This window comes from Callorhinus ursinus, unplaced genomic scaffold, assembly GCF_003265705.2.
Source record: "Callorhinus ursinus isolate GAN/ISIS: 27379988/994484 unplaced genomic scaffold, GSC_fseal_2.0 scaffold15, whole genome shotgun sequence".
In the NCBI taxonomy this organism is placed as follows: Eukaryota; Metazoa; Chordata; class Mammalia; order Carnivora; family Otariidae; genus Callorhinus; species Callorhinus ursinus.
In genome coordinates, this window is record NW_027397077.1 from 2439884 (window position 1) to 2453746 (window position 13863).

The 13863-nt window shown below is 51.1% G+C and overlaps 1 protein-coding gene across 1 annotated transcript in view; it reads right to left on the reverse strand.

Annotated features, from left to right (window-relative positions):
• Nucleotides 1-2630: 2630 nt before the first annotated feature.
• Nucleotides 2631-13863, reverse strand: part of SUGP1 (SURP and G-patch domain containing 1) — a 32517-nt gene continuing 21284 nt past the window's right edge. The window contains exons 8-14 of the mRNA XM_025885034.2: nt 12603-12958; nt 5818-5924; nt 4755-4932; nt 4266-4372; nt 3300-3445; nt 3082-3211; nt 2631-2830 (exon numbers count right to left, since the gene is read on the reverse strand). Coding sequence (XP_025740819.1) covers nt 2804-2830; nt 3082-3211; nt 3300-3445; nt 4266-4372; nt 4755-4932; nt 5818-5924; nt 12603-12958 — 1051 coding nt within the window. The 3' untranslated portion in view covers nt 2631-2803. The remainder of the gene's footprint in view (nt 2831-3081; nt 3212-3299; nt 3446-4265; nt 4373-4754; nt 4933-5817; nt 5925-12602; nt 12959-13863) is intronic.

A 13863-nucleotide genomic window follows, 5' to 3' on the forward strand; every position in this document is an offset into this window, starting at 1 on the left:
AGCGCGGTTCTCAGCGGCCTTCCCGGTCGCCCAGCCTCAGCTTCACTATTTAAGGCTAGAACACCATGTCTCCCGACGCTTCCGCTCGTGAGGCCCGGGACTGCAACTTGGGAGGCCCTGGGCCAGCAGCTTCATTCTAAGGGAATTTGTTCTCCAGGCCTCCTTCTGCACTTCTGCTTTCTCCGTCCTAAGCCACCGGTGTACCTACCTCGACCCTGAAGGGGACCCTTTTTAATTCCACATTCCCTAGACCTTCTTACCCCTAGGATCAAGGGGGCATTGGCGGCATTCTGCGCTAATGGAGGAACCTCAGTCGCTTGGACACAAGGAGTTGCCTGCAGGGCCCTTGGATTTGAGTGTTCACTCAGCGGCCACACACATTTAAACACATGTCCGGGTGTAAAGCTTTTGACTGGGTCTGGGGATCATCTCAAGGCAGGCCGTCAAGGTCATGGGTTGGGCGGGTCCCTTGAAGGACTGTATGTGCTGTGTTCCTTCCATGTAGCCTGGGCACCTCGTGGGCAGCTGAGGCTATGCCCCTTGGCTCAGTGGGTGGTGTCAAAGGGAGGGAGTCCAAAGGGTGGGCTTAGACTAGGCGTGGATTGCTAGTTTGGTGAGTTTAGAACAGTGTTTCTGGCAAGAATAGCTCAGACCTGGGGTTGGGGTGTGGTGGGGGGCTCAGAGGGGATAGCTGAGGGAGGATTCTGAACAGCCTGCAGGAGGCGGTGCTTGGTTCAGGGGAAAATGCAAAGGGCATGGAGTGAGGGGGGCGGGCTGCGCCAGGGAGGGGACTATAGTAGGGTGGGGAGAGAATTAGGAGGCAGCTGTCTCCAACCCACTTTGGACTCTTGCCCATGTGTTACTGGCGGCTGCTGGAAAACAGTGAGCAGGTGCCTTTGGGGAGGCCCACAGTCTGTGTGTGGGGAAGATTCTAACCCTCACCCTTTTCCCATGCAGCCCCTGGGCCTTGTGCCACCTGGGTCCCATCTCTAAGCCTGGGTGACAAGATGATCTTCTGGCCACCGACCTGACAGCCTCCCTCCTAGCCTCCCTCCCCAGTTGTCCCTTGCCCACGGGTTAAGTTCAGGTTCCTCTGGGCTGACCTGAGGCTCCAGTCTCATTTCTTGACTTTTCCCAACTCTAGCGGTGCCAACACCCCACCCCCCGGCCTCTTTCCTGTCTGCAAGATGGACCCTCTAGTATTTCCTCAGCCCTTAAAGCAGATCCCAATGTCCCCTCCTCCAGGTAGCCCTCTCTGCCACCCCAGCCCCGCTCCTCCTCCTCCAAGGGCAGGGGTGTCTGATCCAGATCTCTCTAGCAACCTGGCCTTGCATCTGTGTCTGGGATGTGCATGTACATGCACACCGAATTTGGGGGCCATTCTCTTCCACCTCTCCACTTGCTTGGGGGTAAAGTCCATGGGCTGAGTCTGGAGAACCTCCAGGTCACTAATTCAATTGAAGGGTGACCTTGACCTGGATGGCGAGGTGCCTGGGACCAAGGCCTAGGGTCCCTATCATTGGAACCTCTGGCTGCCCAGAGCTACTCTTGTGCTCAAGACCTGGGACCACTGGGCAGCCTCCACACGTGGGAATGTCACCCCTGGCCCTGCCCTGGGCACAGTGTCTATGGAAGGGAGACAGGGTGGTATATGTCATCCCAGCCTGGGCTCTTGTGCTGAGACTCCAGTCCCTGGGTGCCCTCCTCCCCCATACTGAGACACTCCCCAGGCTGCCGCCAAGACAGCACCCAGTTCCTCTTTGCATTTATCAGTCTCAGGTTCACCACCATGTACACAACAGACTGGCTGCCAGGGAGCAGAGCCTATCCACCCGGTTCACACAGTTGGTGCTGTTTACTAAATGACTACGAGATGCAGGCTGGCCCAGAAGCCCAACTCCAGCTGGAGTCTTCAAGCCCCTGAGCCCACAGGGGTTGAGCAGGACCCACTAGGCACATGTGTGGGCAGATGGATGGGTTGTGGGGATCCCCTCAGGGCTCATACTTTAAGCATGCCTCTTGGATTCCTAGGACCCCACCCAAGCTGCTCACTCAGCAGCTACAATTGAATGAGATCCCCAGGTAGTCTTGGCACAAATATGAGGTGCAGGCTCTGGAGATGTAGGGAGCACCTGGCATGCTGCATCTGTCCACAGAGTCGTCCCCTAAAGGCACGAGCCCCAGGGACTCCTGTGTCCACCCCACTGGCTTACTGGGGTAGCCTGGGCTGCAGCTGTCACAGACAAGCTTTGGGGAGGAGCTGTCAACGCCACCTGCTGGTGGGGTGACTTGGCACAGGTGTGCCCTGGGTCCACCTGCCCCGCAGATCTGAAGAGGGCTGGGCCCTGTCTGGGGACCCCTTCCAACCTAACTCCTGCAGCACAGTGCTACACTGGGAGGTCCCTAATGCCCCTGGTGCAGGTGCAGCCAGGTGTTGGCTGGTCAGCCACCAGTCTCTCTCAGAGGATCTGTGGATCCTCCCCTCAACTCTAACCCAGGCTGATGGTGAGGGGCCCCATAGACAGATTTCTAGATGGTTCTCTCGTATTTCTCAGGCACCAGGGAGCTTTCCCAGCAGCATCCCAGCCCCATTTGCCCAGCCCAGCCCCGCTGCTACGGAAACAGAGGGGTTTCTGGTGATGGCAAAAACCAGGCTGCCCTGGTAGGCAAGCACTGGAACTTTAATACACGGCATGACACTTGAGACAACGGGAAGGGCAGGCAGAAATGCAGGCCAGAACATTCCACAGTCCAGGGAAGGTCGGTCGTTTGGAAAATACAATTGTGCGTTTTTCCAGAATACTCAGTAGTAAGGCCGTCTGGGGTTGTTCTGTGAGAGGCAAAAAAGAAAAAGGGGAGGGGGTCAATGCTAAACACAGTGGTTCCTCCTGCCCAGAATGTTCCAGGGACAGCTGAGCTCACAGAGGGGAGGGCAGGTGGAGAGGTGGGGAGTTGCTAGTGAGACCTGGCTTAGCTGGACTGGGGAAGGAGAGACAGTTCTGTTACCAGCACTGCCACCCCCGTGCTGAGATTCTGGGCAGCCCAGCCAGGAGCCATATGGGGCGCTGGGGACACACGCACCAGGGGGTTGGGCCGGAAGCGGTAGGCCAGCATCATCCTCTTGCGGAAGGCCTCATACTCATCATCCTCCTTGGAGAGCTCAGCTGGCCGGTCGATGCCAAAGCCTGCTCCATCTACTGTGGTGGTGCCTCTGCAGGGGGGGGGGAATGACAGGGCCAAGTGAGCAGGGGGCCGGGCTGGTGCCAGCAGGAGGAGTGGCAGAGGGCGCATACACTCACTTGTTGACCGGGTTCTTGATGCCCTGGCCCTCTGAGCCCAGCCCGTCGCCCTCCTTCCAGCCCATTTTCATCAGCATCTGGTAGCCGATGTTCTCCACTGTCAGCTTGAACTCCTTGTACTCTGAGTAGTCAGGCTCTCGGCCCTCCTGCAGGGCAAGGAGGTGGCTGTCATCCACCAGGGCTGCAACTGTCCCGGGTCCCGGCTCTGGCCTGAATACCACCCCTTCCCACCACCAATGGCCTGACTGGCCGCTGGGACCATCTGCCCATCTGCAGCCTCTGTACCAGGTCAGATTCCTTAAGAACAGACCAAGATGCTCCTTTTCAGGGTCCCCAGGGTCAGACTTTGTACCAAGCTGCCTGGTGGCAAAGTCAATGAGGGCAAGGTGACAGGTCAGAGAGGCTTCACCCACCATGGGAAAGATTAATGGTTCATCAGTAAAGTCAAGTCCTAGGTTCTGAGGGCAATTCGTTACACAGAATGCTAAAAAGATGGGGTCAATAAGGTGACGGCCTTATTGATGAGGTTATGCGGTACAAAGCAGTTTTTAAAAAATCCCCCAAAAGATGACATGGGATGTGCCCTGTCAGCTATCTCTCCTCAGAGAAAAGCATGATGGCAGCATGGCAGGAATGTGAATTTTTGTTCTGGAGAACCCAGTCCATGGGGGCTTCTGTCTTGAGAAACGCTTTGCCTGTAAACTGCACTTAATTGGCTCCACCGAAAGCAGAATTTCCCTGAAGCCCTGGAAAATGTTTCTAAAGCAGCAGCTGGGCTGCTTTCTGCTAATTCCCTCCACAGACGGTGTCTATCATCAACAGATGCCTCCCGAGGCGAGAGGGCCCAGCTCCCCCTGTGAATGAAGGGGGGCCCCCGAGATTGCCTCAGGCGCCTGGGCCACTGGCATGGCTGCCTGCCGGCCAGCCCACAACAGGAGCGGGGGCCCGGGGACCCTCTCAGCTCACCTTCAGGGCCTTGAAGGTTTCCATGAACTTCTCCAGCTCATCTGGTGGCAGGAAGTCTCCGATAAAGTGCTTGCCGCGGCCCATCTTTGTCAGCTGCTCAGCCCACTCTGCCCAGAGAAGCGGGGAGGGGGGTGTGTGTGGAAAGTGAGAGAAAGGCAGAGCGCGGAGAGCGGGCCAGGTGACCCCCTGGCACAGGTGTGAGTCTGGGGCGGGGTGCGGGGCCTCAGGTGGTGGGGGAACGAGGCAGCTGGCAGAGGCCCTGACCCAAACCCTGCCCCCCCAGGCAGCCCTGCTGAGTGCCAGGTTCGAACGGCCCCGGGCGCTCACAGAGCTACTTCTTCCCACCGAGGTGTGGAGGCAGAGAAGCCGAGTCTCTCGCTCCAGGCCTTACACGTCGTGCAGGCAGCTTAAGACCCCAGGTGCCTCCCTGAGCAGGCGAGTGGGGGCTCCCAGCCTCCCCGGGCACCCCGGGCCACGCCCCGCCCGCACCCCGGGTCTTGTCCATCTCCATGCGCCGCAGCTGGTGCTCCCAGGTGCCCAGCTCGCTGTCCACCTCCTCGTCGCTGTCGTAGCCGTGCTGGTGCTGCTGCAGGGCCTTCTCCCACAGCAGCTGCATGTCCTGCATTGCGCGCTTGTGCTGCATGATCATGTCATACATCTGCTGCATCTGCGGGCGGCACGCACCAGTGAGCGGCGCCGGGGGGCGCACGTGCAGGAGGCCGGCCCCTCTGCCTTCCCTGCGCACGTCAGGCGCCCTCACCCTTCCTCTCTCTGCCCCCTGCCCCCCCCCCCGGGGCAGACACGGGAACAGGGCCCAGAGCGAGTGCTCGAGGAGACACGAGGGCTGGTACCAGGGCACGCCCTGGGCTCCCTGAATCCCCGTGGTGAGCAGGGAGGACCCCTCTCCGCCTCACCCAGTCTGGCCTAGAACCCAGCACATCCTGGGCACCCTTGCTGTGGACACCAGAGGAGGGCACTGCAGGCCCCTGACCACAGAACGGTTGAAGGTGAGGTGATGGGGCTGCCAGCCTGGAGGAGGTGACTGGGGTTGAGTGTCCCCAAGGACCAACAGACAGGTGCCTGGAGTGCCCCCCAGGAAAGCAGCAGAGAGACCAAGCCAGCCCTCACCCCAATCACAGCCCAATACCAACTGAGCATTTGTCATACCATTCAGGGCCCCCAGTGCTAGCCAGGCCTGTCCTGTACTGGCTGCTGGGGAGCACTGGAAGGGAAACTTAAAAAAGGAGACCACCTAGTCAGAAAGAGCCCACAAGCGTGTTGAGGAGTAGCTATAGAGCACCAGCCTCAGGGGCTGCCCAGGCAGTGTGAGAAGGCCTCGGCTCTGGGGCCAACGCAAGCTGGGGCGGGCCCTTGGGAGGTGGAATGCGGCTGACAGGGGCCTGCTGCCCAAGGACCTCTCCCCTGACTGTGGGACCCACCCAGCACAGGGAGGCTCAGAAAGAACACGGCACGACCACTGAACTGTGAGATGAGGTGGGGGACGATACTCCACCAGCCCCTCTGGAGCCTGCCTGCTCGGCTCCAGACTTACCTCCTGTTGCTCCTTCAGCTGCTTCTTCTGGGCATCTGACAGCTCCGTGACACCCACCAGACCTACGGGCTTCCCTTTCTCATAGCCAAGCCCCTTGAGGTCCTGAACTGGAAACAAAACACAGGCTGGTCAACAATGGATGCTCCCGCATGTGGCACAGTGTCCAGGCACTGATGACATCTGAGGCACCCAGCACACATGACAGAGCCTTCACATCACAGCAGTTGGTATCCCGTGTCATGTGATGACCGCGGGGGCCTCACCAGGCTCTATCACAAGCACCCAGTTTCATCCTCACGTGACCTCCAGGCAGACTCTATACCACCACGTTGCAGATGCCAACATCAGAACTTAGAGATCCAGGGGCGCCTGGGTGGCTCAGTCATCAAGTGTCTGCCTTCAGCTCAGGTCATGATCCCAGGGTCCTGGGATCGAGCCCCGTATCGGGCCCCCTGCTCCGCGGGAAGCCTGCTTCTCCCTCTCCCACTCCCCCTGCTTGTGTTCCTTCTCTCGCTGTGTCTCTCTCTCTGTCAAATAAATAAATAAATAAAATCTTTAAAAAAAAAAAAAGAACTTAAGAGATCCAGGGCTTCGCTCAAGGTCACGTGTCTGATGGGTGATAAGACAAGGACTTTGCAAAGGCAGACATGAGAGTGCAGATAGCATGTGAGTGAGTGAGTGAGTGTGTGTGTGTGTGTGTGTGTGTGTGCGTGTGTGTGCATTCACACACCGACTCTTGGAAATAAGCTCTGCAGGGAACAGACACCCAGCGTAGACACACAAGGGTTCATAGTCTGGCATAAGACTCAGCTGTGTGGCTGTTAGCTCCTTCCGGGGAGGAAGCCGACCATCCTCAAAGCAACTGACATTTAATTTGGCATCAGCTTCGGAGCTTGGCTGGAGCCAGCAACACTAATGCACATGAAGACGCTGTGACGGCCCCATCTGGGCGGCAGAAACCACCACCCCTCAGGCGGTAGCTTCCTGAGGGAGAAGTTGGGCAAACGGGGGTACAGAGGACCTTCTGGCACGTGCAAAGAGCCAGGTCCTCCCAGTGCACCAGGGGTTGGGGCCTCGCCTGTAAGAATCACCCACAAGTGCTCCTTGAGCCCATGCTTATACTTCAATACCTTCTAGAAGGTCTGTGTGGGAGCCCTGTGAACCGGGCAAGGGGTCAAGGTCTGAGCAGCCCGCTGTGTGCCCGGAGCATGCCCATTATCCCTCTCCTCAGACCACTTTTCCAGCAAGCAAGGAGATGGGGGCTGCTCACACTCCCGCAGGGATACGGATCAGTGGGACTTAACCCTGGATGTGAGCCTGGGAGGCTACCTCGCCAGCGGGGAGCTGGGGCCAGGCCTCGGGGAGTGGGTTCAGAATCGCGGCACACACACATCAGAACAGCACTCACCGCCGAGCACCCTCCATTATAGTGGGCACCAGAGTTTGACACTTGATGGGAATCCAACCTGAGACACCATCAATCCTGGGGAGAAATGCTATCTAGAACCCCAGGGAGTAGTAGAATTTTCACTAGGCTTTCTCCTTGGACTGGAAGACCACCCACCCTCAGAGCTGGACGGACAAGGCCAACAGGCCAGCCACATGACTTGGGTGAGCTGCCTTCCCCCTCCGCCCATCTCTGCAAAAGAAATGTAGGTGTCAGTGCCAGGGCACATATGACTCCTCTATGTCCTTGTGTGTCCAGGGGCAAGGGCAGGGGAGAGGGTTCTGCCTGCAGTGCAAGCTGTGTGGAGGGCAGTGAGCCAGAGGCCATGAGACAGCCTCTCTCAATCACCCATTCTCACCTGCATAACGGAAGGACAACAGACTCCTCAGCGTGGTGGGTTTGTGGTAGAAAAGGAGAAATGAGACCACACGCTGTCAAGGAGGCGGATGTTGGAGCGGATTGCGCAAAACTGACTGTGGTAATCACGGTGCTTATCATCATGCATTTCCTGAGCTTTCTTTGACAGTACTTTAAAGCTTAAGGGAGATAACAGGATCCATCTATATGCTGTCTATAAGAGACTCACTTTCGATACAAAGTCACAAACAAGTTGAAAGCGAAAGGACAGAAAAATATACTCCATGCAAACAGTAACCAAGAGTGAGCTAGGATGGCCATACTAGCATCAGACAAAATAGACTTCCAGCCAAAAAAGGTTACAAGAGACAAAGAAGGAGGTTCTATGTTGATAAAAAAAATTTGAAACGCTAAGAAAATATAATGAGTATACAGCAAAAATTGACAAAAGTGAGGGGAGAAATACACAGTTCTACAATAACAACTGGAGACTTCAATGACCCATTTTTAACTAGGGACAGGTATCTAGATAGAAAAATCAATAAGGATATAGAAGATTAAACACTAGAACCAGTGAGACCTAACAGACGCATACAGAACATGCAACCCAACAATGGCAGAATACAGTGCACATGGAACATTCTCCAGGACAGATTACATGTGAGGCTATAAAAACGAGTTTTAAGAAATTTTAAAAGACTGAATTCATACCAAGTATCTTTTCTGATCGCAATGGAATGAAACTAGAAATCAGTAACAGAGGGAAAATTGGAAAACTCACAAATATATGGAAATTAAACAACACACTCTTAAACAATCAATGGATCAAAGAGGAAATCACCAAGAGAGACTAGAAAAATTTAAGAGATGAAGGAACACGAAAGCACAAGAGGGCAAAAATGATGGGACGGAACAAAAGCAGTGCTACAAGAGAAATCTATAGCTATACCTACACATAATTAAAAGGAATTATCTCCAATCAATAACCTAACTGTACACCTTAAGGAACTAGAAAAAGAAAAGCAAACTAATTCCAGAGCTAGCAGAGGGAAGAAAATAAATATCAGAATGAAGGTATAAGAAGTAGGAAATAGAAATATAATATAGAAAATCCATGAAACCAAAAGTTGGTTTTTTGAAAAGATCAACAAAATTGACATACCTTTAGACAGACTGCCTAAGGAAAAAGAGAAAAGACTCATTAAAATCAGAAATGAAAGAGGGGATATTACGAAAGACTTTATGGAAATAAAAAGGAATTGTAAAAAATTATTATGAACACTTGTTAAGCCAACAACTTGGATAACCTAGATGAAGTGAACTAATTCCTAGAAATGTATAAACCACCAAAACTAACTCAAGAAGGAAGAGAAAACCTAAACAGACTTATAGCAAGGAAGGAGATTGAATCAGCAATCAAAAACCCCCCAACAGGGGTGCCTGGGTGGCTCAGTTGTTAAGCGTCTGCCTTCGGCTCAGGTCATGGTCCCAGGGTCCTGGGATCGAGCCCCACATTGGGCTCCCTGCTCTGCGGGAAGCCTGCTTCTCCCTCTCCGACTCCCCCTGCTTGTGTTCCTTCTCTCTCTGAGTCTCTCTCTGTCTTATAAATAAATAAATAAAATCTTTAAAAACAAAAACAAAACAAAACAAGCCCAGAACCAGATGGCATTACTGGTAAATTCTACCAACCATTTAAAAGAACAATTAATGCTAATAATTCTTCTCAAACTCTTCCAAAAAACTGGAGGATTTCCTAACTCATTCCATAACACTAGTATTACCCTCATACCAAAAGCAAAGACACCACAAGAAAACTATAGACCAACATTCCTTATGAATATAGATGCAGACATACGCAACAAAATACCAGCAAACTGAATATAGTAGCATGCTAAAAGGATTATTCACCATGACTAAGTGGGGTTTATCCCAGATATGCAAGGGTTGTTTAAATAGAGTGCTGGTACCAATTCCAAAGTGTGTGTGTGGGTGGGGGGACGGTTCCCCACACCGACGAGCAATTCTCAGACACCTGCTGGGTGTCCAATAGGCCAACTCAGTTCTAACACTACCCACCAGAAGATAGCATAAGATTCCATGGATTAAGGGGTCAGTCTTATAAAACTGCTCCCCCCGCCTCCCCAGCCAACTTTAGTCACCAACTATAAGCCCAAGTCATCACCTATGCTACTGACTGGCTGTAGATCAGAGGTTCCAATGATCCCCTCCTGGGTTCAATTAATTTGCTATACTGGCTCACACAACTCAGAAAAACATTTTACTTACCAGGTTACTGCTTTACTTATATATTAAAATGGATATGTTAGGAAAGCCAGATGGAAAAGACACCCTGGGCAAGGTATGGGGAAAGCGCCCAGAGCTTCTATGCTCTCTCGAGCACACCACCCTCCCTGAACCTCCATGTGTTCACCAACCTGGAAGCTCTCTGAACCCTGTCTCTTTGGGTTTTTATGGAGACTTCACCCCATAGGCATGATTGATAAAATCACTAGCTGCTGTTGACTGATTCGACCTCAAGCCCCTCTCCCCTCCCTGGAAACTAGGAGGTGGGACAGAAAGTTCCAACCCTCTATTCATGGTTGGTTCCCCTGGCCACCAACCCCCATCCTTAGGTGCTTTCCAAAAGTCACCTCAGTAACATAAACCCACTTGTGGTGGAAAGGGGCTTATTATAAACAACAAGACCCCCATTTCACCTTTATGGCTCTGAAGCATTTTCATGAACTGAGGACGGAGACCAAATAATACAACAAAAGATGCTCCCACTGCTCTTATCACTCAGGAAATTCCAAGGGTTTTGGGAGGAACTGTGAGCCAGGAACTGTGAACAAAGACCAAATACATATGAGAAATATTATTTTGGTCATCTGAATGGCCAAATATGTATTTCTAATAAACCACAATATCACATGGTTCAATATAAGAAAATTAACCAATGTAATACACCACATTAACAGACTGAAGGAAAAAACCCATCCAATCATTTCAACTGATACAGAGAAAGCATGTGACAAAATCTAATACCCCTCCATGATAAAAACATTCAATAAACTAGGAACAGAAAGGAACTTCCTCAACATGATAAACACATAGCTAACATCATACTCAATAGTAAAAGATTGAAAACATTCCGCCTAAGATTGGAACAAGACAAGGAAGCCCATTTTCCCCACCTCTATTCAACTTAGTACTGGAAATGCTAACTAGAGCAATTAGGCAAGAAAAAGAAATAAGAGGCATCCCACTCGGAAAGCAAAAAGTAGAATTATCTCTACTTGCAGATGACATGATCATAATTATACATACGGAACACCTAAAGAATCCACCAAGAGATTGTCAGAGCTAATAAGTGAATTCAGCAAAGTTGGAGGATCCAACATCAACATGCAAAAATCAGTTTTATTTCTACACATTAGCAACAAACAATTCTAAAAGAAAATTTAAAAAGCAATTCCGTTTACAATAGCCTCAGGGGAAAAAAAATCACTTAGGAACAAATTTAACCAAGGAAGTGTCAGACATGTACAATGAAAACTACAAAACATGTTGAAAGAAATTAAAGAAGATCTAAATAAATGGAAAGACATCCTGTATTCACAGTCTGGAAGACTGGTGGTGGTTGTGGTTGTTGTTGTTGTTGTTGTTGTAAGGAAGACTTAAGTATTGTTACCGTGTCCATACTGCCCAAAGCAATCTATAGACTCAAGGCAATCCTTACCAAAATCCCAACAGTGTTTTTGCAGAAATGGAAAAGCCCATCTGAAAATTCAAGACCCTCAATAGCCAAAGCTTGAAAAAGAAAAAGTTGGAAGACTCACACTCCCAAGTTCAAAACTTACTACAAAGCTACAGTAATCAAAACAGTTGGTACTGACCTAAGGACAGACATACAAACCAGTACAACAGAAGAGAGCCCAGAAATAAACCCTTACATCTAAGGACAACTGATTTTTGACAAGGGTGTCAAGACCATTCAATGGGGAAAGAAAAGTCTCTTTAACAGATGGTGCTGGGAAAACTGGATCTCCACATACAAGAGAGTAAGTTGGATCCTTAGCTTATATCATATATAAAAATTGCCTCAAAATAGATCAAAGTCCCAAAACTACAAAAAACTTAGAACATAGGGGCAAATCTTCATGACCTTGAATTTAGCTATGGTTTCATAAATGAAACCAAAAGGACAGGCAACAAAAGAAAAAATAAATGGAACTTAGTCAAAATTTAAAACTTCTGTGCATCAGAGGACACTATCAAGAGAATAAAAAGACAATCCATAGAATGAGAGGATATATTTGCAAACCATGTATCTAAATAGGAGGTTACTATCCAGAATATATAAAGAACTCCTACAACTCAACAACAAAGACAGCCCAATTTAAAAGTGGGCAAAGGACTAAAATAGACATTTCTCCAAATAAGCTATACAAATGACCAATTAGTACATGAAAGATGCTCAACACCATCAGACATCAGGGAAACACAATTCAAAACTACAATGTGACTCCACTTTACACCTGCTGGGATGGCAATTATATAAAGGCAAGGATGTGGAGAAATGGGAACCCTTGTGCACTGCTGGTGGGACTATCAAATGGTTCAGCTGCTGTAGAAGATAGTTTGGCGGTTCCTCAAAAAATTAAACAGAATTACCATATGACCCAGTGATTCCACTCCTAGGTATAGACCCAAGAGAATCAAAATCAGGGATTCAAATAGTACTTGTAGACCAATGTTCACAACAGCACTATTTACAGTTGCCAAAAGGTAGAAAAACCCACGTGTTCGTCAACTGATGAATGGATAAACACTGTAGTCCATTCATGAAATGGAATATCATTCACCCATAAGGAATGAAAACTCTTGACATATGCTACAACACAGATGAAGCGTGGAAACATTATTTGAGTGAAAGAAGCCAGGCTGTCCTGACAGAGGTGGGGGAAGGGGGTCAGCGCACCTGACAGAGGTGAGGGAGAGGCGTCTACATCCCTTTGTACCAGCTCGGCGGGTGGGAGTTCCACCTTTTCCTCTTCAGGCCCCCACCGGCTCTTCCGCTTCTTTTTCACAGTGGCTGTGGTGGTTGGCTTCCCAGGGATGGTTGGAGCTGGGGTGACTGCAGGCGAGGGGGCAGATGAGGCAGGGCAGGCAGCAGCTGGGGGCAAGGACCCCGATGGGGTCTCAGGAGGGGATTTGCGTTTCAGGCTGAGGTCAGGTGCCATGAGAGTGCCTGTGGGGCCAGCCTTAGCTTTCCGGAACTCTTCCAGCTTCTGTCGGTAGTATTTGTACCCCTGGCTGTTGGGTTCGTATAGAAAGCTGCAAAGAAGAGTTGGGGGGGGGGGCACACTGTCAGCTGGGCCCAAGCCCCCTGCCTGACTCTGGACAGGAGCAGCTTGGGCCTTGTGCACATGTGTCCAGGTTAGCCAGGGTCATAGGAGGGTCGAGGTCTCCACCATGATCTCCCGCACTGCCAGACTTCAGTGGCTTCTGGCTCTGGTGGCCCAAGCTTGAGGAATAAATAGTGTGATGTGCTCATGCTTGTTACCATGCCATTCCTGTGGGCCACTGGTCACTCCAAGTCCCTACACCATCTCTATCAGGCACCCATTACAACATATTTGACCCCCTGCTTCAAAGGAAAAAGGAGTGGGTTCTGTCAGATCTCCCCAGGCTCTGCAAGGCTTCTTCCCCTGCTGTTCTAGATGAGCACACTGGTGCCTTCAAACCAAGAAATCCTGAGTTGGGAGAGATACCTGGTGCCAGAAAGGGCAGGATTTGTCCCAAACCTGACAGCTTGGAAAATCTGTGCTTCTCTCTGATGTACCCTTGAGAGACATCAATAGCAAATGGAGGCAAAACAGAAACACTGAACATCAGAATGGACAGGGGCTGGACTCCACCTAAAGCCCCCACCTCACTGGAAGTTGAGGGTGCCCCTGGTCTTTCCCCACCAACCCCAGTCCCAAGTGCGAAGCAGGTAGGGCTGGGTTCAGAGCTGGCAGAAACTATGGCTCCCTCTGCAACTGCCCAGCATCTATCAGATTATGCATGTCTTGAGCTGACAGTCCCACCTCTGTGGTCCACACCAGATGGAGGAGTCACAGCTCAGCTCCATGAAGCAAAACCTGTGTACAACATGAGCTATACAAGGTCTCAACAAGGAGGGGCTAGACCTGCACTCATGGATCTTGAGGTTCTGGTCACAGCATAATGGTCTGCTG